Source organism: Perca fluviatilis, chromosome 7, assembly GCF_010015445.1.
Source record: "Perca fluviatilis chromosome 7, GENO_Pfluv_1.0, whole genome shotgun sequence".
In the NCBI taxonomy this organism is placed as follows: Eukaryota; Metazoa; Chordata; class Actinopteri; order Perciformes; family Percidae; genus Perca; species Perca fluviatilis.
The window spans coordinates 41,466,798-41,493,289 of record NC_053118.1 but is presented as its reverse complement, the minus strand read 5'-3'; the positions used below and the strand labels follow the sequence as shown (position 1 = coordinate 41,493,289).

The window sequence follows — 26,492 nt, the reverse complement described above, 5'->3', positions numbered from 1 at the left end:
CCAGGGTGTGAGGCGCCGGGCGGGTGTGGGGATACTAACACGCCCCCGCCGGCCGCCACGCTCGTTAGAGTTTACCCCGGTGGACGAGAGGGTCGCCTCCCGGGCCTGCGGGTTGTGGGGGAAAACTCTGACTGTTGTTTGTGCATACGCACCAAACAGGAGTTCGGAGTATTCGGCCTTCTTGGAGACCTTGAGTGGAGTCCTGCATGGGGGCGCCAGTGGGGGACTCCATTGTTCTGCTGGGGGACTTCAACGCACACGTGGGCAATGTGTGTGTGTGTGTGTGTTTTGTGTGTGTGTGTGTGTGTGTGTGTGTGTGTGTGTGATATTAATGTACTGTACTTGGGGGACCGAGCCTTTGCAATAGCTGCCCCCACCCTCTGGAACTCACTCCCCATCCACATCAGAAACTCGGACTCTGAAAAAACTGCTCAAAACTCACTTGTTTCAATTGGCCTATCCATAATGTACTTATCTTGTTTGTTTGTTTGTTTGTTTGTCTGTTTGCTTGTTTCTTTCTTTCTTTCTTTCTTTCTTTTGTTTGTAAAGCGTCTTTGAGTTCCATGTAAAGCGCTATATAAAACTTATGTATTATTATTATTATTATTATTACTCCCTGATGTGTCTCTGGTCCTCCAGGTGGACCAGCCAGGTATCAGGGTCCATGTGGTTCTGGGTAACGAAGCGTGTGACCTGGACTCCATGGCCTGTTCTCTGGCCTACGCCTACTTCCTGTCCAAGGTGAGCTCTACAGGTGTGTGTCCTCTGTGTGTACCTGAGCAGGTGTGTGTCCTCAGTGTGTACCTGAGCAGGTGTGTGTCCTCAGTGTGTACCTGAGCAGGTGTGTGTCCTCAGTGTGTACCTGAGCAGGTGTGTGTCCTCAGTGTGTACCTGAGCAGGTGTGTGTCCTCAGTGTGTACCTGAGCAGGTGTGTGTCCTCAGTGTGTACCTGAGCAGGTGTGTGTCCTCAGTGTGTACCTGAGCAGGTGTGTGTCCTCAGTGTGTACCTGAGCAGGTGTGTGTCCTCAGTGTGTATCTGAGCAGGTGTGTGTCCTCAGTGTGTACCTGAGCAGGTGTGTGTCCTCAGTGTGTACCTGAGCAGGTGTGTGTCCTCAGTGTGTACCTGAGCAGGTGTGTGTCCTCAGTGTGTACCTGAGCAGGTGTGTGTCCTCAGTGTGTGTGTGTGTGTGTGTGTGTGTGTGTGTGTGTACCTGAGCAGGTGTGTGTCCTCAGTGTGTACCTGAGCAGGTGTGTGTCCTCAGTGTGTATCTGAGCAGGTGTGTGTCCTCAGTGTGTATCTGAGCAGGTGTGTGCATGTGTACCTGAGCAGGTGTGTGTCCTCAGTGTGTACCTGAGCAGGTGTGTGCATGTGTACCTGAGCAGGTGTGTGTCCTCAGTGTGTACCTGAGCAGGTGTGTGTCCTCAGTGTGTACCTGAGCAGGTGTGTGTTCTCAGTGTGTACCTGAGCAGGTGTGTGTCCTCAGTGTGTACCTGAGCAGGTGTGTGTCCTCAGTGTGTACCTGAGCAGGTGTGTGTCCTCAGTGTGTACCTGAGCAGGATTTGGGTCTGGTTCCTGAACGACTCATGTCTTTTTTTTACATTTGTAACATGATTGGATGTTGGTAGAAGAATGCTGCGTGCTGATTGGCTCACTGACGCTGATTAAATTAAAATGGTGCAAACACCTGTTAGAGTTAGAGAGGATTACCTGCTGCCATAAAAAATGAAATAATTGTTCTCTCCCTCCCTCTCTCTCTCCTCTCTCTCCTTCTCTCTCCCTCTCTCTATCTCTCTCTCTCTCTCTCCCTCTCTCTCTCTCTCTCTCTCTCTCGTCTCCTCTCCCTCTCCCTCTCCCTATCCCTCCCTCTCCTCCCTCCCTCTCCCTCCCCTCTCTCTCTCTCCCTCTCCCTCCCTCTCTCCCTCCCTCTCCCTATCCCTCCCTCTCCCTCCCTCTCCCTCTCTCTGTCAGCCATCCTGATGTCGAGGGGAGCTCATTCCACCATTTAGGAGCCAGGACAGTGAACAGTCTGGATTTCGTTGAGTGATTAGTTCTCCCTCACTGTGGGGGGGGCAGCCAGCAGGTTGGCTGATGCAGAGCGAAGTGAGCGCTGGGGTGTATGGTTTGACCATGTCCTGGATGTAAGCTGGGGCTGATCTGTTCATGGCCAGTTTTTAATTGCTCTTTAATGTTTCATGTAAAGCACTTTGAGTTGCCTTGATGCTGAAAGCTGCTGTAGAAATAAAGTTACCTTGCCTTACAAGAAATAGTATGTACACACTACAAAAGGGCACAGGCTGCCATTTACAAAACTCATCCAGACAAACTTAATCTCATCCCTGATGATGGAAACATGAAACCTGTGCATGTTTTATTCCTCTGATTGAAAGATAACTAAATATATATAAATGATAATTAGAGTGAAATGTTGTGTACCTATCTGCAGTTATTAACAGTTAACAGAGTCTGTATGTTTTATGTTTTATAGAAATAAACGTGTGTTGATTTAGCTCCGAGGATCATCCAGCCAATAAACCTTCAGACATTTCAGTACGAAGCTGAGTCTGAGTGATGAAATTAAGGTTATATGTAAGGGTCATTGCACACACGCATTTGTCATAAATGATTCAGATTTTTATAAATGCCGATCAGGGCTCCAGACTAACTTTTTTCACTAGGAGCCCAGTGGCCCCCAACTGACAATTTTAGGGGCACAACCAGAAAATTTAGGGGCACACACACTGTAAATCAACATGCTAACCAAATATTCACATTTCTACTAATTTCCACTGTATTACTAATAAACTCTTTGATAATAGATGCAGAAATTACAACGTGCTGTTTCAAATTCAGGGTCACTTTTGAAGATACAAAATATAAGGTAAACTGACAGCCCCATTGCTGTCATGACATATATATATATATATATATATATATATATATATATATATATATATATATATATATATATATATTTGTATATTATTGTTTAGCCTGTTGTATTTTCATCGTGACAGTTTTTAATTGCTCTTTAATGTTTCATGTAAAGCACTTTAAGTTGCCTTGATGCTGAAAGGTGCTGTAGAAATAAAGTTGCCTTGCCTTACAGCCTCAGCCTGTCAGTCAGTCCCCAGGGCACAGAAAAAAACGTAGTAGGAAGTGTAACGTCAACAGCACCGCGACCGCTTTCAGCTCGCCATTAATATCATATCGCAGCAAACGCTGTCTGAGTGAAGTTATGAAAAACTGTAACCACACTTGAAACCACTTTATCAGCATTTCCGTGACTCACTGTGACTTCAACAAAACTGCAGAGCCCACGCAGTTAGTGTCGTCTGCAGCTCTGCGAGTGTGTGTTTGTGTCAGAGCTCTGCTCTCTGTCAATTTTCAGAGAGGACGCTCTCAGGTACCGAAATTTCAACGTTTAATGTGTAAAGAAAGGGGGCAAATTTGCTGGTCGCACATGTGCGACTGGATGTAAAATTCAGTCGCACACTCTCAAATTTTGGTCGCAAAAATCCAACCACTTGGTCGCAGTCTGGAGCCCTGCTGATACCGATGGTTTGCAAAATGCCTAATATCGGCCGATAATATCTCCACCCTCCTGAGGAAACCCATTTCGGCAGCTTGTACCCTGGATGTGGTTCTTTCGGGCATGATCACAGGTGAGGGTAGGAACCAAAGCTAACCATCACAACGGTGAGATAGATTGAATGTAATACCGCACCTGCTGCACTGATGCAGCAACATGCATTATTATTATTATTATTATTGTTATTAGAGATGCACCGATTACAACTTTCTAGGCCGATTCCAAGGGTGGATCTAGAAACATTTATGGGGTGGCGAGAGGGGGGGGCAGGAATTTTTGAGGGGTGTCAACATATGTCAGACGTATATATACTGAATTTAAACGCTAAATTAGTTATCACAGTGTGATGAGAAATAGTATGTACACACTACAAAAGGGCACAGGCTGCCATTTACAAACTCATACAGACAAACTTAATCTCATCCCTGAAACCTGTGCATGTTTTATTCCTCTGATTGAAAGATAACTAAATATATATAAACTCTCTGCCTGTGCCAAGGGTTCAATGGGAGGCAAGCATAGGGGGTCCAGCACCAGGGGCAGGTCCCACGCAGGAGCCCTTGGGGCGCTTGTGGGATACAACCTCAGAGCCCTTTTTAAGAAGCCTGTGACTCTTAGGGTAGAAGGAGACCGGCCACCATCCAGGAGGGTCTGCAGAAACTCAAGGATGGCAGGTAAAAACATTGCCGTAGGCTGGTCAGGCGGGGGGCAGCCCATGTGGTCGCATAGGCCACGTCCACTCCAATCAGTACCCCACTGTAGGCGTGGCCTCAAGAGTAGCCGTAGATGGTACCCTCAACATTTTGTCAAAATCGGATGAGTCTCAGAGGGTCATGGCAAACCAGAATCTAAAATGTTGAGTTGAAAGCATTTATTTTGGCCGAGATATGGCAAAGTTTGTGTTTTCGTAACTATCTACATAAATTTGTTTGTTCGTAATATGCACAATTTTTATCTGATAAAAATTCTTTTACAGGTCCCATGGCCTGAAAATTTCACTTTATGAGGTTTTTAACATTACTATGCGTTCCCCTCTGCAGTGCTTAATTTATAAAGTGGGAGGTCCCGCAGCGCAGAGGGGGGCGGTGAATTAGGCGACTTAAAAAAGGGGTTGGAGATAACGGAACAAAAAAAATAATTACAAAAAAAATTAAACAACGCTGTGTGTACATCAGGGCAAAGTTTATTTTTATTTCAGAACATGCACTGCATCGGTGTGAAATGTAAAAAAAACATAGGCCTATATATACACAGCAACAATCGTTTTCACCAGCACCAATTATCCATCGGACTATTAAATTAACCACAAGAAAAACACTGAGGTCTGCACATTCTTGATCGGCAGAAACGGTTTTAGCTTGTCAAAGGGTGCAGCCTTTGACATAAGGTACACTCTATGGCAGGGGTCTCAAACTCAATTTACCTGGGGGCCGCTGGAGGCAGAGTCTGGGTGAGGCTGGGCCGCATCAGGTTTTCCAAAAGAAAAGCTTTGTTAAAAAAATTCCAATCTTCTCAAATCTCTTTATTTTTATTATTTATATTCTTTTATCCCGCCGCGTACGAATCACTTTGATTAACTTTGTCAGAGAGAGAGACCTCATATTAACTCTCTAAGTGCCATTGACGTGTATGTGTATATATATATATGTATATATATATATTGAAAAATAAACCGTTAAATGGCACTTTCTGGAGAGTTTTGGAGAAATTGAGTCTTACATGATATGTGCAAAACTGCCAGGTTAAGAGCCTATACTCTGCATTGTTGTAGCATCATCAGGTATCAGGGCATTTAGCATTTGCATTACTGTTAATCAGTCATCACTTGATTACACATTGTATTACCTTGTTATGATATAAGAAGTGACCCATACAATGTGCCAAACATAATGTGCCACATGAAGAGACAGTGCAGCGTGACAGTAGCAACAGCTGAGAAGATTTGGGTCAGTGGTGACCAGGTCCACCTCACACAAACTTCTTCTCCCATTCTCTCTCTTTACTTACACACACACACACACACGCACGCACGCACGCACGCACGCACGCACACACGCACGCACGCACGCGCGCGCGCGCGTGCGCGGCACCGAGTGGGGCTCTCCGATGCTCGGAGCCCTACCGCTGGCGGAGATGCGACAGTGAGGACTGGTTCAACGGCTTGGTCAGCGACATGAACTCGTAGCGGCCGGTGGAGGTTGCGAACGGGGTTTTTAGCTTTAGGAGAAGACATTTTATCTGTTAGTCCTACTGACGGAGACACTAAAGGGACACTAACGGGGTTTTTAGCTTTATGAGAAGGCATTTTATCTGTTAATCCTACCGACGGAGACACTAAAGGGACACTAACGGGGTTTTTAGCTTTATGAGAAGGCATTTTATCTGTTAATCCACTGCGGCGGAACACTAAAAGGGACACTAACAGGGTTTTAGCTTTATGAGAAGGCATTTTATCTGTTAATCCTACCGACGGAGACACTAAAAGGGACACTAACAGGGTTTTAGCTTTATGAGAAGGCATTTTATCTGTTAATCCCTACTGACGGAGACACTAAAGGGACACTAACGGGGTTTTAGCTTTATGAGAAGGCATTTTATCTGTTAATCCTACCGACGGAGACACTAAAGGGACACTAACGGGGTTTTTAGCTTTATGAGAAGGCATTTTATCTGTTAATCCTACCGACGGAGACACTAAAGGGACACTAACAGGGTTTTTAGCTTTAGGAGAAGGCATTTTATCTGTTAATCCTACCGACGGAGACACTAGGCGTTATGTAGTTGACCCGCGGTGGTGAAATGTCTGCAGTTCTGGGCGGGTTGTTGCCGTGTTCTGATTGTTCTCATCTCAGCTCCGCCGAGACAAAATAGACATGCCATTTCAAAAAAATGTCATTTATTCATGTATCATCATCATTCAAATATCATGTTTTCAAAAGCATCACTTTCATCAAATTTTTTGTGACATATTTAGACTGCAAGCAGGCACATCTGGACAAACTAGCAGGCTTATGTGACGGAGCTGAGCCCCGGAGAGCCCCGGCCCAATTTAACCCCTCGATATAACGAGAGCTATATAAATGTATATATATTTATATACATAGGCTACGTATAATGTCCTGGGCAGCAACTTAAAATAAGTGAAGTGTTGTGAACGCAGCGCGCTGGGACGAATGTCCGCATGTGCCCAATAGAAACGAGGCAGCCAGCGGCACGGAAGAAAACTCTCCATGGCAACGCTGCTGTAACTCACTCACTGAGGAATGTTTCTCTGCTTGCATCAAGCCCGGCCGATGTCCCGCCCCCGAGAGCCATATACCCCACCGTGATTGGTGGGTTCGTTCAGCTCCGCACACAACACTGTAAAGTACCATACATATCAAACTCGCGGGCCGCACTAATATTAAACTTTCATATTAAGGCGGGGGCCACAAACTATCGTCCCGCGGGCCGCAATTGGCCCGCGGGCCGCGAGTTTGAGACCCCTGCTCTATGGTATGCTCTCTCGTAAGGGTGCAGCTCTATGATAAACAGACAGTTTCTTGTAAACCACGTGATTTCACAGATAACGCCTCCAAGGAGACACGGCACACACTGATTGGTCTCTGTCATCCACAGCAGGAGGTTTTCATTGGCCACATCGTTGACGTTGCTGAACTTTTTTAAAACATTACAAAACAACAACAGTAGAGACAGAAGTTAAACTTTCCTGCTGAGTCGTAACATTCCTCAAGTAACACAGACGGTAAGATATATCATTCCTTCTCTTTCTATCTCTTTAATATTGTCAATATTGGGAATTTCCTGTCGTATCACAGATCATGGACAAAACAAATCATGCAGATTTGTCTTGTGTAACACACTTTGTACTGTTCTTTGTATTAGTAGTCTTCAACCTCAAATTTCATATTTTGACTCGTTTTACAGCACAAGTATGGGACTTTGCTTCCAGAAATCTCCATATTTATACAGTAAAATTGTATGATTTTCAGTATGATGGTATTAAGTGATGTGTACAAATTGTGACTATCAAGTTTTATGCATCAAATTTCATATTATATGTTTTACAGCACAAGTATCTAATAATCTCCAAAATTATACAGTAAAATTGTATGATTTTCAGTATGATGGTATTAAGTGATGCCCTGTACTCAAATAGTAAAAATGTTTCATTTCCAGTATGGGTTTAGTCAAAGATGTCCTCTACTCAAATATATCAGTCATTGCCTGGGACTATGGACCAAAGTCTTTTTATGGCACCTCAAATTTCATATTTTGACTTGTTTTACAGCACAAGTATGGGTCTTTGCTTCCAGAAATCTCCATATTTATACAGTAAAATTGTATGATTTTCAGTATGATGGTATTACAGTCTTTTTCAGTCGCTAACAAGCATTTGTCCAAACAGTTGTCACATTTTCAAAACTCTAAACACAATTAGCACAGCATCAGTCTTTTTTGGCCATACAATTCACATATTTCATGTCTTTTTCACACAATATGCAGTCAGTGAACACATTTCCACAACGCTTACATTTTCTTAACAGACAAGCTATACCTCCCAACAAAATGATGGATTGTTTTTGTAGTATTTACGAATGTTAACACACAACATCCCACAATAGCAAAAACAATTATCCAAACCTTAGATACAGTATAAAAAAATCTGCTTCTGCAATGATATTAGTTCAAAAACAACATATCTCAGCTGAAAATAAAAACAATTGAAAAATTGACACACAGCTGATTCATGTTGGGTAAAGTGGGCCAACCACAGCTGATTCCAGTCTGGCTTAGACTCAGTGGCAGGGGTTATTTCTCTCAATTACTATGAAAGAAGGACTTTGAGGAGTGATGTGTTTGGAAACAGAAACAGAAAAATACAAACACTGTAATGTCTGGACGAGGAAGAGGAAGAGGAAGAGGAAGAGGAAGAGGAAGAGGAGGGGGCCCAGGGAGAAGAGCAGGCCCAGTGAGAGATGGAGGGAGAGGTGCAGAAGCAGTGAGAGATGCAGAAGGAGGTTCAGGTGCATTGAGAGGAGCAGTGAGAGGAGCAGTGGGAGGAGCAGTGGGAGGAGCAGTGAGAGGAGCAGTGAGAGGAGCAGTGGAGAGGAGCAGTGAGAGGAGCAGTGAAGAGGAGCAGGGGAGGAGGGAGCAGGGAGAGGGGCGGTGAGAGGAGCAGGGGAGGAGGCATGAGAGGAGCAGTGAGAGGAGCAGGGAGAGGAGGGCAGTGAGAGGAGCGGTGAGGAGCAGGAGAGGAGCAGTGAGAGGAGCAGTGGGAGGAGCAGTGGGGAGGAGGGAGAGGGAGGAGGAGGAGGAGGGCAGTGGGAGAGGAGCAGGAGAGGAGCAGTGGGGAGGGCAGTGGAGGGAGCAGGAGAGGAGCAGGAGAGGAGCAGTGGAGGAGCAGTGAGGAGGAGCAGTGGGAGGGAGCAGTGGGAGGAGCAGGAGAGGAGCAGTGAGGAGGAGCAGGGAGGGCAGTGAGAGGAGCAGTGGGAGGAGCAGTGGGAGGACAGTGAGGAACGGAGAGGGGCGGTGGGGAGGAGCAGTGGGGAGGGACGGGGGGAGGGCGGTGGGGAGGGGCGGTGAGGCGGTGGGGAGGGGCAGGGAGGAGGGGAGTGAGGAGGACAGTGAGGAGGAACGGTGAGGGAGCAGTGGAGGACAGGGGAGAGGAACAGTGAGAGGGCGGGGGGAACGGTGGGAGAGGAGAAGAGAGAGACAGGGAGAGGAGAGAGGCAGAGGACATGAGAGGACAGGAGGAGAGGAAAGGAGGAGGGAGTGAGAGGACAGGAGAGGAGGAGGGGGAGGAGGAGGGAGGAGGAGTGAGAGGACAGAGGAGCAGGAGAGGAGCAGGAGAGGAGCAGTGAGAGGAGAGGAGAGCAGTGGGAGGAGTGAGAGGAGCAGTGAGAGGGAGGAGAGGAGCAGTGAGAGGAGGAGAGGGAGTGAGAGGAGGAAAAAAGAAAATACAGGCACACAGGGGACCACGGACATCTAAAAACAACAACAATCGCAACAATTTCCTCATTATCACATCTTTAACAAACTCCAACATAACCACATTTTAATATTTTTTATTTACTTACATAAAAATAATAATATTTATTTTTAGAGGGCCACGTATTCCAACCACAGCAGGGACAGCTCCACTGAAAAAAGGCGGAAAAGGCAAAGTTGAGAGGCGGTCCAGCGGTTTGCCTCCATCCTCCGTCGCTAACAAACCAAAAAGTAGGAAGTATACGCTGCGTGCACATAGATTGTTTCTACTATTTCACTTACGTAATGGGTCATACATTAAATGATATGTTTTTATAATGGCCATCATGCTGCCATGGTAAAGCGACTTTCACTAAAAAGAGGCGGGGAAAAAAGGCAGCAAGTTGGCGGTCCCAGAGATTGCCTCCATTATGCATCCTTCAACAAACAAAAAAATAAATGCTCACATTTTAAATAAATTGTTTCCTATTCTCACTTAACATATCAATAAAGTCATACATTAATACATATATTAAATTTCTTTTATCCCTCTAAAAAATACAGCGTCTTAAAAAGGAATCCTTAATGACCCAAGAATGCTTGCCATTGAGAGGTTGTTGCAAACATTGAAAGGGTTGTTGAAATATATAAAACTGGAGTGGAATTCAAGAGCGTGGAGGACCATGGAGATAATCACAAACATCAGCCTCACAACCATTCTAGCGGACATTGTCACAAACACAGGTAGGATGAAACGGGTGTAGCCTGTTGCCGCTTTGAGAAAGCGGATGAAAGAGGGAGGTGCGTTGTTGGGGAGGATACAGTGAGAGGTCAAGGAGCTACGACACATATGTAAAATAAAAAAAAAATAGGTCCAGGTATGTGTATGGAGTTTGTTTGTTAGATACCACACCAATACTACAGTATGGTATGGTATACAGAATGAGAGCTGGATAAACTTTGTTTCAGAGGTTATGGGATGGATGCCGGACACATATATGGAGGGAGAGGGTGGGGGGGGGGGACAGAGGCACACACAGTGTGTGCGCAATGGAAATGCGGACACCAGCACACAGTATACTGAAGTTGGAGTGGCCAGTTCTCTTTTACGGAGAAACAAACATAATGTATTGAGCAAGGCAAAGCGGGATTACTCCTTCGCAATGAAGTTGGACCCTAAAGCAAGGCGTATAAGCCTTTCTCAATTTTAAGGTATCCACAGATAGGGACGGTGGAAACATGAGGGACTTTGACCATGGACAATGTTGCTTTCCACATTAGGCATGGAGGTGGAAGGTTTAGACCACAGCACATGACCAGATGTCCCTTAGCCATGGATGCAAGTGGATTACATGTGGATATACAGTCAGGTGGATCCGGACAGGTTGGCATTGCGGGGAGATTACACAGATGGAGGTATGGAAATATGAGTTTGTTTTTTTTTGGTTTGTGTTTTTTTTTTTTGTTTTTTTTTTTTTTTTTTTTTTTTTTTGGGGGGTTTTTGTTTTTTTTTGGTTTGTGTTTTTTTTTTTTTTTTTTTTTTTTTTTTTTTTTTTTTTTTTATTTGGTTGGCCTCGGGTGTTTTTGCTTTTCTTTTTTTGGCTTTTTGTGTTTTTTTTTTTGTTGTGTTTGGTTTTTTTTAGATTTTTTTTTTTTCTTTTGTTTTTTTCACAGGGAAAGAATGCTACTGATTTGTTTTACAAAGTTGAATGTGAAATTTATATGGTGGACAGTTCACACACAGAAATTATGTAAAGGTGGATTGATGTCAGGAAGACACATGAGTCAATTTTTGAAAGAGTTTTAGTATATGAAATAGTTTTTTTTTATTTTTGTTTTTTTTTTTACACAAGATGTGAGAAGAAAATTATCGAATGGGGGGGGGGGTTTTGGCTTGTGGGCTTTGCGTTTTGGGTTGGGTTGTCGGGCGGCGCGCTCTGTGGGCATTGTGTTTTGTGGTGGTCTGTGTAAGGGAAGGAAAGAAGTATGGTAAAGGGTTGAAATGTTGACAAAGTATACACGTGGACTAGAGCGGAGGACTTGAGAAAAGGAATGAAGTAGGATGTAGGGATGAAATTTTTTAAAATTTTTTTTTTTTTAAATTTTTATGAAGGTGCAGTAGGAGCCCCTGATAAAATTATTGTATGGAATAATGTATTGTTATGTTGTATTTTGTTTATTTGGGGGGTTAAGACAGTGTTGGAAGGTGAATATACATGGAGTAAAGGGTAGTGTTTGTAGGAATGGTGTGTTTAACACCTTATTTTGAATGGATACGGAGCCCTACTAAATTTTTGTGAAAGAAAAAGTTTTTAGACAAAAAAATTTCTTATTTTACTACGTTTTAAAAAAGGGGGGTTTTGCTTAAAACAAAATTTCCATTTAGTGCTTGATTTTTTAAATTGTTGGAGGGGCTACAAAATTATTGTTTTCTTTTATGTTGTTTTTTAAAATAATCTTCTTCCACTTCACAATTTCTTTTTTTTTTAGGGCAGGACAAGGTTTTTTTTTTAGGTTTTTATTCTTTTGTTTTTACCTTTTTTGGTTTTTTTGTGTGTCATCTTTGCTACTGGATACTTTGTGGCGTTTGAATGCATTTACCACCGCACGCTAGAGAGCGCATTACAAATTTAGTGTCGGCTGGTTTGACCACGGAGATCCGAGTGTCGGCTGGCTTGACCGCAGTCGCTGCCTGCAGGGTTTAAGCATCTGGGAATGTTTTCTAAACTAAATGTATGGTGTGTTCACACCGAGGCAGAGCAAATATTTGATGGCATGAGTTCATCATGGGATCATTGGGATCATTTGTGTTTAAACACGTTACTCACGCTACTTGTGTTACCCTACGGTGCAGAGCTGTAGGCACCAACGTTTTTTCATCAACGTGTCCAAAATAACCACTATTGCTGCTTTGTACCTGTTGTGGAATTCCCAGATACGTCGGAAAATCAAATGCTATCGTGTCTGGAGCTCAGTGCACAGAGAGATCGACAACCCCGTTAACATCTCCTGAAAGATATACATTTAAAGTGCAGGGAATTATGTATAGACTATTTGTCAGCTTGTTGAGCCGTGTGTTACCAATGCCACACATCGGTTTGAATTATGTTTTTATATTTTTTTATTTGCTCTCTCAATCGCTTCCTACTGCCGGGGTTGCAACTGAAATAATAAGCAAAAGCAACGACATTATGGAAATCAGAAGTTTAATTATAGTCAAATGTTGTGCCTGACTGATGAGGAAGTGATATAAGATAAGAGATGAGATTTACATATTTACACCATCGGCTAGTTTTTTTTGCCAGCTTTCCTTCCTGTTTTATGAAGCAGCGACTGTTTTGCGTTTTGTCTGTAAAACCATGTCTGTGTTCTTCATATTTATGTAGAATTATAGTTTACTCTTCTTATATAAAATATGCGACTCTGGTAGGTGTTTCTCATTGGTCCTGCTGTGCAAAGCCCGCCTCTTTTATGTGAACGTGTGCACCGCTGGATTGGGAAACCCTGGGTTGTCTGTCTGTCTGTCTGTCTGTCTGTCTTCTGTCTGTAAACTAACCCTTGGTTGATTTAACTAGTCGTTAACCACCGTCGTGACACAGCTTATGCAGGGCTGCAGTTGTTAGGTTAGGTGAAGCCGGGTAACTAAAAGAAATCCAGGACATGTTGATCTGGATTCGTAGTACAGGCCTCTTGGGTCTGAAAACAAAAACGTGGCCTATATTCTGAATGCAGTCCTCTGACTTAAGACCCTGACCCACCAACCCGATAATCGGCTGTCTGACAGACTGGTGAGGTCGGTGACTCGAGTCTGTTCGGTGTGATTCGTGCCGTCTTTAGTCTGAGGAGCCGTTGGCCTTCATTTTGGGCAGATTTGACTTGTTGAATTGGAGGGCGGGCTGTTGGACTCAATGACCCATCTGATTGGCGGAGTGCTAAACCAGAAATTACGAGTGGGATGAGTGACTAGAGTCTCTGAAAATCTGAGTAAAATCTTTTAAACTGACCTTTGTTGATCTGAAATGAAGACAGATTCAGCAACTGCATGACCTATTTCTCTCTTCAAATGTTTTCAGAAACACGTTTCGGTGAACTATTTTAGTAGCCTAGAAATCTAGACGCACCCTTGTGGCAGCAAATTTAATTTGGGGGGGTCTATGCACTCTCCGTTGGCTTGCATGTTTTGATGGTTTTTCTGCTCAGAAAAGCTCACTGACTGCAGGCAACAATTTATCTTAGGCTACACACTGGCTGCGTGGTGTTTTCTACGTCTTTCCCCACCAGAAAGGTGTCTGACTGCTGCTGCTAGCCTTGTCTGGACACATGGATGTTTCCCATAAACATAATCATAAATATATTCTGATCTGATTACAGCAAAGACAACGTCTGCAGTATTGACGGCAAAATAGGCTCCAGAATATTTCCTTCTGGATTGACAGGTGCAATATTACAAAATCAATAATTATTTAATTTTTTTTAATGTATTACATTGTTACAGCCCTTGGATCCAAAAACGAGAGTCTCGACTGATGCATAAGGCGTCTTTTATTTAATTTGCCAGTCCAGCATGACGTTCAGCATTCGTTAATTCATCATCACCTTAGCACCGTGAAAACTGTATTGAAAACATAAAGACAACAAACATTTCACACATATGTTTTCACGGATACAAAACTCATTACGTGAACAAACATTTAGGATTACAAACATTAATTACGCAGCAAAATAGACTATACAAACGTACAAACAATTTCTAAATTACTATGAATGGAAACCCATCGTACCTCGCTGCGCTCCCCAAGGAATGCAAACAATATACGATCGTCCTTTCTTCCGTCATGAAACGGGCGTCAAGTTTTCAAAGTTCATAAAAGAAACAAAATCTCAGATAAAAATCCTGTAGACACAAACAGCTGTGAGCCATTCACACCCGCCAGCTACCTTTCAAAGCTCATCTCCCATTGTGCAAAAAAAAAAACTACGGTGCCACTAAAAGGACACATTTCAACATTGCGGGTACACAGAATTTCCGGTCAATCATATACAAATATTTTCCCATTTTATTCATTAACTCCACAACACATTAAAACTCAGAAGTGGTCTTTTACATACATTTATATCAAAACTTCGAGACTTTTAAACATCAACATGTCTATATTAAATGTATTTGACATATAAACATATTTTCCTATTCTATTTAGCCTGGAAACTCTTCCAAAACGCTTGACTGTCGCTTGAAAAATAAGCGTTGGTTCTATTTCTAGCGTGCATGCGTTTTTTGAGACGTGCGTGTCACGGAGGTAGCGTGCTCTAACCTGTTACCATGGGAGCCGAAATAAAAAAAGACACGCCACGCAGCCAGTGTGCAGCGGGCCTTACAGTAGCTATAGACTACACACATTCTTGGAAAAAACATTATTAAAATGCAATCTCCTAACTTTGACTTATTGTATTTTAATGAATGTTGAGATGAGGGTAAACTTATGCTGCAACTTCCTGAATCAAAATAGCTCAATGATTTTCTGTTTTTACTTATTCTTCAGGAAGTGCTATGGATCCACATGATGATGACGAACAAATGGCAAAAATTAAAAAAGAACTGGAAACCAACGGACCCGCTTCAGCCACTGCAGAGATCCAGAATTATTTGGACAAACTGAATAATGTTCAGCTAAATATTGCGATCACAGGAGAGTCTGGTTCTGGTAAATCCACCTTTGTTAATGCCTTTAGAGGCATACCCAACAGTGATAAGGAAAGAGCTGCCCCTACTGGTGTTACACAAACCACCAAAGATGTTACACCATATCACCATCCTAAGTATCCCAATGTTACACTTTGGGATCTTCCTGGTATTGGCACCACCAAGTTTCCAGCTGAGGAGTACCTGAAGAAGGTTGAATTCAAAAGGTTTGACTTCTTCATCATCATCTCAGCTGATCGCTTCACACAAAATGATGTGAAGCTCGCTAAGGAGATTCAGAAGATGGGGAAGAAGTTCTACTTTGTTCGCTCAAAGATTGACAACAACATTCGTGATGAGAAAACAGATCAGGGGTCAGAGTTCAACGAAGAAAAGACCCTTAAAGACATCAGGGATGAATGCATTAAAGGTGAGTCTGAGGTTAGGTGGATATTTACAAATGCCTAAAACTTAAAGGCATACAATATGCAACAAGGGTCACAAGTAGACACTTTAATTTTAAGAGAGGACAAGATAATAACTTTCCACATTGGCTAACAACAGGTCATGTTAACAGGTCATCAAATGAATCATATGAACTAGGGGTGTGCAAAAGAATCGATTCATATTCAAATCGCGATTCAAGCTCTACCGCTTCAAAATAGATTAATAGAATTCCAAAAATCAATTAAAATTCTTTAAATCTTTTTCAATTCAATTTTTTTCGTCTACTGCAATCACATGGTAGATAGGAAGGTAGATAAATAGATACTTTATTGATCCCCAAGGGGAAATTGAAGGTCCCAGTAGCTTAAAGACATCACACCCAACATACATATACATCAAAAACAGGATGATAAAATAACAAATCCACCTGAATAACTACTGAATAAAAATTCAACATGAATGGGATGTATACAAGAGATATATATATATATGTGTGTGTGTGTATATATATATATATATATATATATATATATATATATATATATATATATATATATATATATATATATATATATATATATATATATATCAAGTACAGGCCAAAAGTTTGGACACACCTTCTCATTCAATGTGTTTCCTTTTTATTTTCATGACTATTTACATCGTAGATTCTCACTGAAGGCATCAAAACTATGAATGAACACATATGGAATTATGTACTTAACAACAAAGTGTGAAATAACTGAAAACATGTCTTATATTTTAGATTCTTCAAAGTAGCCACCCTTTGCTTTTTTTATTAATAAGGGAAATAATTCCACTAATTAACCCTGACAAAGCACACCTGTGAAGGTAAAACCATTTCAGGTGACTACCTCATGTAGCTCATTGAGAGAACACCAAGGGTTTGCAGAGTTATCAAAAAAAGCAAAGGGTGGCTACTTTGAAGAATCTAAAATATAAGACATGTTTTCAGTTATTTCACACTTTTTTGTTAAGTACATAATTCCATATGTGTTCATTCATAGTTTTGATGCCTTCAGTGAGAATCTACAATGTAAATAGTCATGAAAATAAAAAGGAAACGCATTGAATGAGAAGGTGTGTCCAAACTTTTGGCCTGTACTGTATATATACAGTGAGGAAAATAAGTATTTGAACACCCTGCTATTTTCCAAGTTCTCCCACTTGGAAATCATGGAGGGGTCTGAAATTGTCATCGTAGGTGCATGTCCACTGTGTGAGACATAATCTAAAAAAAAAAACTCCAGATATCACAATGTATGATTTCTTTAACTATTTATTTGTATGATACAGCTGCAAATAAGTATTTGAACACCTGAGAAAATCAATGTTAATATTTGGTACAGTAGCCTTTGTTTGCAAGTACAGAGGTCAAACGTTTCCTGTAGTTTTTCACCAGGTTTGCACACACTGCAGGAGGGATTTTGGCCCACTCCTCCACACAGATCTTCTCTAGATCAGTCAGGTTTCTGGGCTGTCGCTGAGAAACACGGAGTTTGAGCTCCCTCCAAAGATTCTCTATTGGGTCTAGGTCTGGAGACCAGAACCTTGATATGCTTCTTACAGAGCCACTCCTTGGTTATCCTGGCTGTGTGCTTCGGGTCATTGTCATGTTGGAAGACCCAGCCTCGACCCATCTTCAATGCTCTAACTGAGGGAAGGAGGTTGTTCCCCAAAATCTTGCAATACATGGCCCCGGTCATCCTCTCCTTAATACAGTGCAGTCGCCCTGTCCCATGTGCAGACAAACACCCCCAAAGCATGATGCTACCACCCCCATGCTTCACAGTAGGGATGGTGTTCTTGGGATGGTACTCATCATTCTTCTTCCTCCAAACACGGTTAGTGGAATTATGACCAAAACGTTCTATTTTGGTCTCATCTGACCACATGACTTTCTCCCATGACTCCTCTGGATCATCCAGATGGTCGTTGGCAAACTTAAGACGGGCCTGGACATGTGCTGGTTTAAGCAGGGGAACCTTCCGCGCCACGCATGATTTCAAACCATGACGTCTTAGTGTATTACCAACAGTAACCTTGGAAACGGTGGTCCCAGCTGTTTTCAGGTCATTGACCAGCTCCTCCCGTGTAGTCCTGGGCTGATTTCTCACCTTTCTTAGGATCACTCAGACCCCACGAGGTGAGATCTTGCATGGAGCCCCAGTCCGAGGGAGATTGACAGTCATGTTTAGCTTCTTCCATTTTCTAATGGTTGCCCTTTCCAGCCTTGTGGAGGTGTACAATTTTGTCTCTAGTGTCTTTGGACAGCTCTTTGGTCTTGGCCATGTTAGTAGTTGGATTCTTACTGATTGTATGGGGTGGACAGGTGTCTTTATGCAGCTAACGACCTCAAACAGGTGCATCTAATTTAGGATAATAAATGGAGTGGAGGTGGACATTTTAAAGGCAGACTAACAGGTCTTTGAGGGTCAGAATTCTAGCTGATAGACAGGTGTTCAAATACTTATTTGCAGCTGTTTCATACAAATAAATAGTTAAAAAATCATATATTGTGATTTCTGGATTTTTTTTTTAGATTATGTCTCTTACAGTGGACATGCACCTAAGATGATAATTTCAGACCCCTCCATGATTTCCAAGTGGGAGAACTTGCAAAATAGCAGGATGTTCAAATACTGATTTTCCTCACTGTATATATACACATACATACATGGGAAAAGTAACTACATTTACATACTGTGAATCGTTTTTTGAATCGAGAATCATTTTTGAATCGAAAATAGATATTGAATGGAATCGTGACATTTTCTGAATGGTCCACCCCTAATATGAACACTGGCAGAGCCCCCTAATGAGGGTCTGTTGGCTTGACTGCTCATCTTCTCAGATCTGAACTAATATTTCTACTGTAAATGACCTACCTGACTTTGTGTCGGACCTACAGAGGGTTTCTGGGAAGTGTAGGCTTAAGAGGTTATTCCTCAGTTTGTTTTAATTTCTTTTGTTTTTTTAAAGATGATTTATTTTGGGGCTTTTCCATTTATTTGAAAGTGGATAGATATGAAAAGGGGAGAGAGATGAGGGATGACACACAGCAAAGGGTAGCAGGTCAGATTCTAACCCTGCTCCGCTGCAGGACTCAGCCAACATGGCGAATGCTCTTTCTGGGTGAGCTAGAGGCCGCCCCAGTTTGTTTTAATTTCCTCATGTGAAGTTAACTTCCTGTTCTCTTTGTGACGAAGGTCTTAAAGGACGTGTTGAGTCTCCACAAGTCTTCCTGGTGTCCAGCCGTGATCTCCACCTGTATGATTTCCATCTGTTAGAGAAAACCTTAGAGGAAGAACTTCCTGCACACAAGAAGAATGCTCTGCTGTTGGCCTTGCCCCCTGTCAGTCTTGAAGTCATCATAAAAAAGAAAGAAGCTTTACAGGCTAGAATAAAGTACCTTGCCAGTGGATCTGCATTGGGAGCAGCTTTACCAGTTCCTGGGTTATCTGATGCCATTGATATGTTCATGATATTTACCACCATTAGACAATACGAAGCCACCTTTGGTCTTGATAGCGAGTCACTGCAGCGTCTTGCTCAGACTGCAGGTGTGCCTTTGGAGGAGCTTAGAGCAGTGATGACATCACCACTGGCTGGAAAAGAAATAAACAAAGATCTTATTGAGATGATAATACGCTCTTCTGTGGATTTACTTTCATTAGAAGCAGCAGAGGAAGGGTCTAGATTTCTTCCATTATTAGGAATCCCAGTAGCAATGGCCACATCTTTTCTCTCCAAATACAAATCTCTCAACATGTTCCTTGACATGTTTGCTGAGGATGCACAGAAAGTATCTGAAAAGGCCTTGCGTTTATGTTTACCAGCTCTTCAGTAGATTTAGTAATAGTGACAAGGTTTTTGGTGGTGATGTAGCAGCATAAGGGCTTGTTAGTGCAACAAAGTTGTGTTTCGTTTTTTTGGCATTATTGATTTTGATGTTATGGAAAGGGACGATGGTTCCTACGTACAGGATGTGGCTCCAAGACCTGACCAGTATATTACATCTGGAAAGGATAAGATATGTAATGAAAGACAACTCACCACATTACATTAAAACTTGGCAGCCCTTGGTTTCTTACCTGTCACAATGAAAGTTATAAAATACATATATGCAGTGTATTACTATATCTCTTGAGCGAGTTAGATGAGTAGAAGGAGGATTGGGTAGGGTATGGGGGAACAAGACTCTCTTGGATGCTCTCTTATTTTTATTTTTTATCCTCATTTCTTTATTATTTAATCTTACAAATCATTAGCACTAACTGTATATTGACTCTCCCCTATATTTCAGCACTTACATTGACTGCCTATTCATATATATATTGTGTTATAACTGATTCAACACCACTATCTAGACCACAATTTGCACTGACTGTATATTGAGTCTTTACTACATTTCAGCATTTATATAGACTGTCTATTCATGTATATTGTGTTATTACCACATCACTTTCACATATCCATCGACTTACTTACACCTCACTTTGCGCCGGCTTTGTAATTCCTACCTAATCTGTATTTTAATCTGTATTTTATGTAGCCTATTATATTCTGCATTCTTAGACTGTATTGAATGTGAAACTGTATGATGTCTTGCACACTTATGCTTTTCTTGGCCAGGTCGCCATCTGTCCTCAACGGCCTACCTGGTTAAATAAAAGTTAATTAAAAAAATAAATAATTGTAACTTTACTTTTACCGTTCTAAAAACTGTATGTTAATGAATGAAATGAAGGGTTTTGAAAAATCTAATAAAATCTTCATGACATTATCTACAAATTGTGATTTTGTCATAACATGAAATGATTTTAAACTAATGTTCTTGCACTTGATTCTTGCTGTCAGGAGTTTGTAACTTCATGGTTGAATGAACTTAATGGATAAAAGCATCAGCTAAATGTCATGTGATGAATGTATTGGAGGCTTTTGAATAATCAAATAAAATGTTCATTGAAATGAGCTGAAATGTGTGATTTTGTTATTACTTGAAATTAAATGAATTCTACATGTCACATAGCAGGAGGTTGTTACTTCACTGCCATCTAGTGGACATATGTTGGCATTACATCCCACCTCACACCTTTAATGGGACGTTATGCAGTTTTGGCTATTTTCTTCGCTATTTGCCAACAGGTTTCTATAGATCATCCTTGGTCCTTGCCTACAATTAACAACACACACAGGTAAGCATTCACTATACAAACAGTTAAATAATGAATTCGTGAAAAGTCCAGAGTCTATTCTATCCTGTCCTAACTTATCGTGGTTTTGCCTGGCATAGCGTAGCCTAGCAATATAAAATTGCTAAATATGTGGGAAATACATAATAATGGCAATATGAAGTTCCCATACTGTACAGTTAATTTGCAAGCATTTACAGTATAGGCTATAACATATACAGTATACACAGTGCTCAGTATAAGTTTATGAACCCATGCTAAAGTTGACTAAAAACAGGAATAAAAAATCATCCTTTGGAAATTGATCTTAATGCCTTAATTTAAAAAAATGAGGAAAAATCCAACCCTTAAGGACACCAATTTTCTTTGTGAATGAATAATGTATCGTAATTTAAATAAATGTTCTTCCTTAAAATACAGGGGGCATAACTCAGTACACCCCTATGTTAAATTCCCATAGAAGCAGGCAGATTTCAGAATCAGAATCAGAAAAGCTTTATTGCCAAGTACATTTTTTTACACATACAAGGAATTTGTTTTGGTGTCGTAGGTGCATGTCACACATTATCTAAATAAGTTAAACAAACATTAAAAAAAACAAAAAAAAAAAAAAAAAAAGAAAAAAGAGGGGAGGTTAAAAAAGAATTTTTTTTTTTTTCCTTCTTTTTTGGGGGCAAAAAACCCTCTCCCTCCCCATGTGGCGTGATGTTTTGGTCCTGATGGACCTCAGCCTCCTGCCAGAGGGGAGTAGCTCAAAGAGTTTGTGTCCGGGGTGGGAGGGGTCAGCCACAATCTTTCCAGCACGCTTCAGAGTCCTGGTGGCGTAAAGGTCCTGGAGTGGTGGGAGATTGCAGCCAATCACCTTCTCAGCTGACCGAATGACACGCTGCAGTCTGCCCTTGTCCTTGGCAGTGGCAGCAGCGTACCAGATGGTGATGGAGGATGTGAGGATGGACTCAATGATGGCTGTGTAGAAGTGCACCATCATTGTCTTTGGCAGGTTGGATTTCTTCAGCTGCCGCAGGAAGTACATCCTCTGTTGTGCTTTCTTGACGAAGGAGCTGATGTTTAGCTCCCACTTGAGGTCCTGGGAGATTGTAGTTGCCAGGAAGCGGAAAGACTCCACAGTGTTAATTGTGGAGTCACAGAGGGTGATGGGGGCAGGTGGGGCTGAATTCTTCCTGAAGTCCACAACCATCTCCACTGTCTTTAGAGCGTTGAGATCTAGGTTGTTTTGCTTGCACCAGGTCACCAGGTGGTCAGCCTCCCACCTGTAGGCAGACTCGTCACCATCAGAGATGAGTCCGATGAGGGAGGTGTCGCCCGCGAACTTTAGAAGCTTGACAGACTCAGACTGGAAGTGCAGCTGTTGGTGTAGAGGGAGAAGAGTAGGGGAGAAAGAACACAGCCCTGAGGGGATCCGGTGCTGATGGTCTGTGAGTCGGAGATGTCTTTCCCCAGCTTGACATGCTGCTTCCTGTCAGACAGGAAGTCAGTGATCCACCTGCAGGTGGAGTCAGGCACACCAAGCTGGGAGAGCTTCTCCTGGAGCAGAGCCGGGATGATGGTGTTGAAAGCAGAGCTGAAGTCCACAAACAGGATCCTGGCGTAGTTTCCTGTGGAGTCCAGGTGCCGGAGGATGTAGTGGAGGGCCAGGTTGACTGCATCATCTACAGACCTATTGGCTCTGTAGGCAAACTGCAGGGGTCCAGGAGGGGGTCGGTGATGGCTTTTAGGTGTGAAAGCACAAGGCGCTCAAAGGACTTCATAACCACAGAGGTCAGGGCGACGGGTCTGAAGTCATTAAGTCCTGTGGTCCTTGGCTTCTTGGGAACGGGGATGATGGTTGAGGTCTTGAAGCAGGCTGGCACGTGACATGTCTCCAGAGAGGTGTTGAAAATGTCTGTGAACACCGGAGACAGCTGGTCAGCGCAGTGCTTCAAGCTGGATGTTTCTTATCCATTCCACTGTCCTGTTTCAGTCTATTGTCTTTCATTATTCATTCGTCCACTAAGGGTCATTCATGTCCACACTATGGCTATTCCTTGGGGGATGGAATCAGGAGGGCTTCTTCCATTCATTAGGGGATAATTCCATTCCATTTCCATTATCCTTCTTTGTTTCAAGGGCTTTCCATTCATTCCTTCAGTCCGTTGGTCCATTCAGGCTGGCTTCATTGTCCTATTTCCGCCCTCCATTTCCGGCTCAAGTTATTTCTTCGTTTCCTCCATTTGTTCCTTCTTTTCTTTAAGTCTATTTTGTCTCCACTCCTGTTTCTACCTTGTCCATGCCTTCCGTTTATTTCTTGGTTTCCAAGTTTGTCATTGTTCAAGCTTTCCTGGTGCTGTCCGTTCTAGCAAGTCCCTCCTGGCTGATGTGTGTCCAGCCTCATGTGCTCATCCAGACTGTTGTGCTGGGTCCTGAACATCCCAGTCCAGTGGGGGTCCACGATCTGATCCTTCCACTTCCTTGATGTCCACTGGGGCGTTTCCTGCCTGTGGGGATCCAGATGGGGCTCGGTCAGTCCAGAAGTCAGTGCCACGGTGGCGTGTCCGCTCTGTGTGTGGTGTGCTGGTGATCCGTTCTCCTCTGGTGGTGTTGTATGCTGTGTCCTGTCCATGGGTGGGGTTTCGCTGTTCGGGTCCTGGGTCTTCGGTCCGGGTTGGTCCGCTTTCCACTGGCGGTGTGTCTGTATCCGTTCACGGTGGATCTCGGCTCTGGGCTGGGCTCCGGTGGGCTCCGGTTATGGTCTGGGTCCGGGTCCGGGGCATGCACTTCCGGTCATTCGATTCCTTCGGTGCGTTCCTCCTTCGTTCCGTGTCTCTGTCCACTGTGGCTTCCGTGTGTCCACGTCTCCGGTGGCTTCCGGCTGGATGGTCCATGCTGGTTATGGTCCTCTCCGGTTTGTTGGGCGGTGGCCGTTCGGTGCCGGTGTCGTAATCCTGCTGTTGGCCGCTGCCCTTCCGTTCCTCCGGCGTTTCCACTCGTTGGTCGTTCCGGACGATCCTCTGGCGTTGTTCCCTGATGTCTTCCACTGGGCCGATCGGTGTCCTCCTTCGGGTCCGGCTCCGGCTCGACCAGATCCTACGGTGTCGGATGGATCAGGGCCGTCTGTCCGGTTATTTTCATCATCCTTCACCACCGTGTCCTTCCATGCCATCCATTCCATGCCCGTGTCCATTCATGCCGTCGTACCATATCGTCGTCGTCGTATTCGTCGTCGTCGTCGTCGTCTCCATTCCATGCCGTCGTCGTCGTGTCGTCGTCATTCCGTCGTCCGTGTCGTCCGTATTCCATTCGTCCGTGTCTCGATCGTCCGCCGTCCGTCGTCATGTCGTCGTCCTGCCATTCCTTCCGTGCCATTCCATGCCATTCCATGCCTTCCATGCCTTCCTTGTCGTGCCATGCCATTCCATCCATGCCATTCATCCATTCCATTCCATGCCTTCCATGCCAGTCCATTCGTGTCAGTCCTGTCCATGCCATTCCATGCCATGTCCATTCTGTCCATGCCTTCCATGCCATGTCGTGTCGTCCATGCCTCCATGTGTCCATCCATTCCTGTCCATGCCTGTGATCGTGATCGTCCATTCGTGTCCCCGTCATCCATGTCATTCATGCCCGTGTCGTCCATGCCATTCTCGTCATGCCCCCGTCCCATTCCATGTCCATTCCATTCCATGTCCGTCCATTCCTTCCTTCCATCCATTCCATCCTTCCATTCCATCCATGCCATTCCTTCCTTCCCTTCCATTCCAGATCCACCTTCCTTCCATCCTTCCCCCCCAGATCCACCTTCCTTCCTTCCATTCCATTCCTTCCATTCCATCCTTCCTTCCATGCCATGTCCGTCCATTCCTTCCACGTCATCCATTCCTTCCTTCATCCATTCCTTCCATTCCATTCCTTCCTTCCATCCACCATGCCATCCTTCCTTCCATCCATACCATTCCTTCCGTCCGTCCATTCCACGTCGTCGTCCATTCCTTCCATCCATCCACCATTCCATTCTCCTTCCATTCCTTCCCTTCCATTCCTTCCATCCATCCATTCCACCACTGCATTCCACCCATTCCATTCCTTCCATTCCTTCCTTCCATCCGTCTTCCTTCCAGCTTCCTTCCATTCCTTATTCCTTTCTCCACTCCTTCCTTCATTCCACTCTCCTTCCATTCCATTCACCATGCCATCCCTTCCTTCCTTCCTTCCTTCCTTCCTTTCCTTCCTTCCTTCCTTCCATCCTTTCCTTCCACCATCCATCCACTCCTTCCATTCCATTCACCATCCACCATGCCATTCCTTCCATTCCTTCCATTCCCACCATTCCTTCCTTCCTTCCTCCCTTCCTTCCATTCCTTCCTTCCTTCATTCCTTCCATCCCTCCTTTCCTTCCTTCCTTCCTTCCTTTCCCTTCCCTCCACTCGCTCCATCCTCTCCTTCCTTTATCCATACTCCTTCCTTTTTCCTGTCCTTCCTTCCATTCCTTCCATTCCTTCCATCCATTCCTTCCATCCATCCATCCATTCCATGCCATTCACCATGCCATTCCATTCCTTCCGTCCATTCCTTCCATGCCATCCTTCCTTCACGTCGTCCATACCATTCCGTCGTCATTCCATTCATGCCACGTCGTCATTCCTTCCTTATTCCTTCCATTCCATCCGTCATTCCACCATTCCATGTCGTCCATTCCATTCATGCCACGTCGTATTCCATGTCGTCCATGCCATTCATTCCATGTCGTCCATTCATCCATTCCGTCATTCCTTGTCGTCATTCCTTCCATGCCACGTCGTCCATTCCATTTTCCTTCCATGCCATCGTCCATTCCACGTCGTCCGTATTCACCGGTCGTTTATTCCACGTCGTCCGCTTTTCCTTCCGTCGTCATTCCATACCCCGTCCGTCCGTATCGTCCATGCCATTCCGTCGTCATCCATGTCGTCATTCCGTCGTCCATTCCATTCCGTCGTCATTCACCATTACGTCGTCCGTTCATTCCTTCCATCGTCGTCATTCCATGTCGTCCATTCCATATTCCATGCCCGTCATCGTATTCCATTCCTTTCCTTTTCATGTCGTCCGTATTCATTCCGTCATTCGTCCATGCCATTCCATGCCGTCGTCGTTCCATTCACCATTACGTCGTCGTCGTATTCCATCCGTCGTCCGTACCCGTCGTATTCCATTCCATGTCGTCATTCCTTCACGTCGTCATTCATGTCGTCCGTCATCCGTTTTCCGTACGTCGTCATTCATGCCACATCGTACGTCGTCATTCCGTACGTCGTCATTCCTTCGTGCCATCACTATTCTCTCGTCCATCTCGTCATTCATTCCGTACGTCGTCCATGCCATTCCATTACGACGTGCATTCCGTGTCGTCATTTTCCATCGTACGTCGTCGTCGTCCGTCGTCCGTCCATTCCACGTGCCGTCGTCATTCCTCTCCGTGTCGATCGTCGTATTCCTCCGATCTCGTCGTTCTGTTCTCGATCGTCGTGTGCCATTCGTGATCGTCCGTGCAACGATCCACGATCGTCCGTGCCATTCCGTATTCGCCATTGTTCGGTCGCGTTGATTTCCATA

At 43.8% G+C, this 26,492-nt stretch overlaps 1 protein-coding gene across 3 annotated transcripts in view; it reads left to right on the top strand.

The window, feature by feature from the left end:
- LOC120562392 (interferon-inducible GTPase 5-like) overlaps nucleotides 1–26,492 on the top strand; it is a 161,553-nt gene that overhangs the window by 112,099 nt on the left and 22,962 nt on the right. Inside the window, exons 1-3 of one of the 3 annotated variants that reach the window (XM_039806113.1) lie at nucleotides 7,192–7,335; nucleotides 15,101–15,670; nucleotides 18,918–20,682. In XM_039806113.1, the coding sequence (XP_039662047.1) occupies nucleotides 15,109–15,670; nucleotides 18,918–19,558 (1,203 nt within the window). In that variant the 5' untranslated portion in view covers nucleotides 7,192–7,335; nucleotides 15,101–15,108 and the 3' untranslated portion in view covers nucleotides 19,559–20,682. Of the gene's footprint in view, nucleotides 1–6,990; nucleotides 7,336–15,100; nucleotides 15,671–18,917; nucleotides 20,683–26,492 lie in introns of those variants that run through there. The other 2 variants (XM_039806114.1, XM_039806112.1) reach the window with 2 other exon arrangements.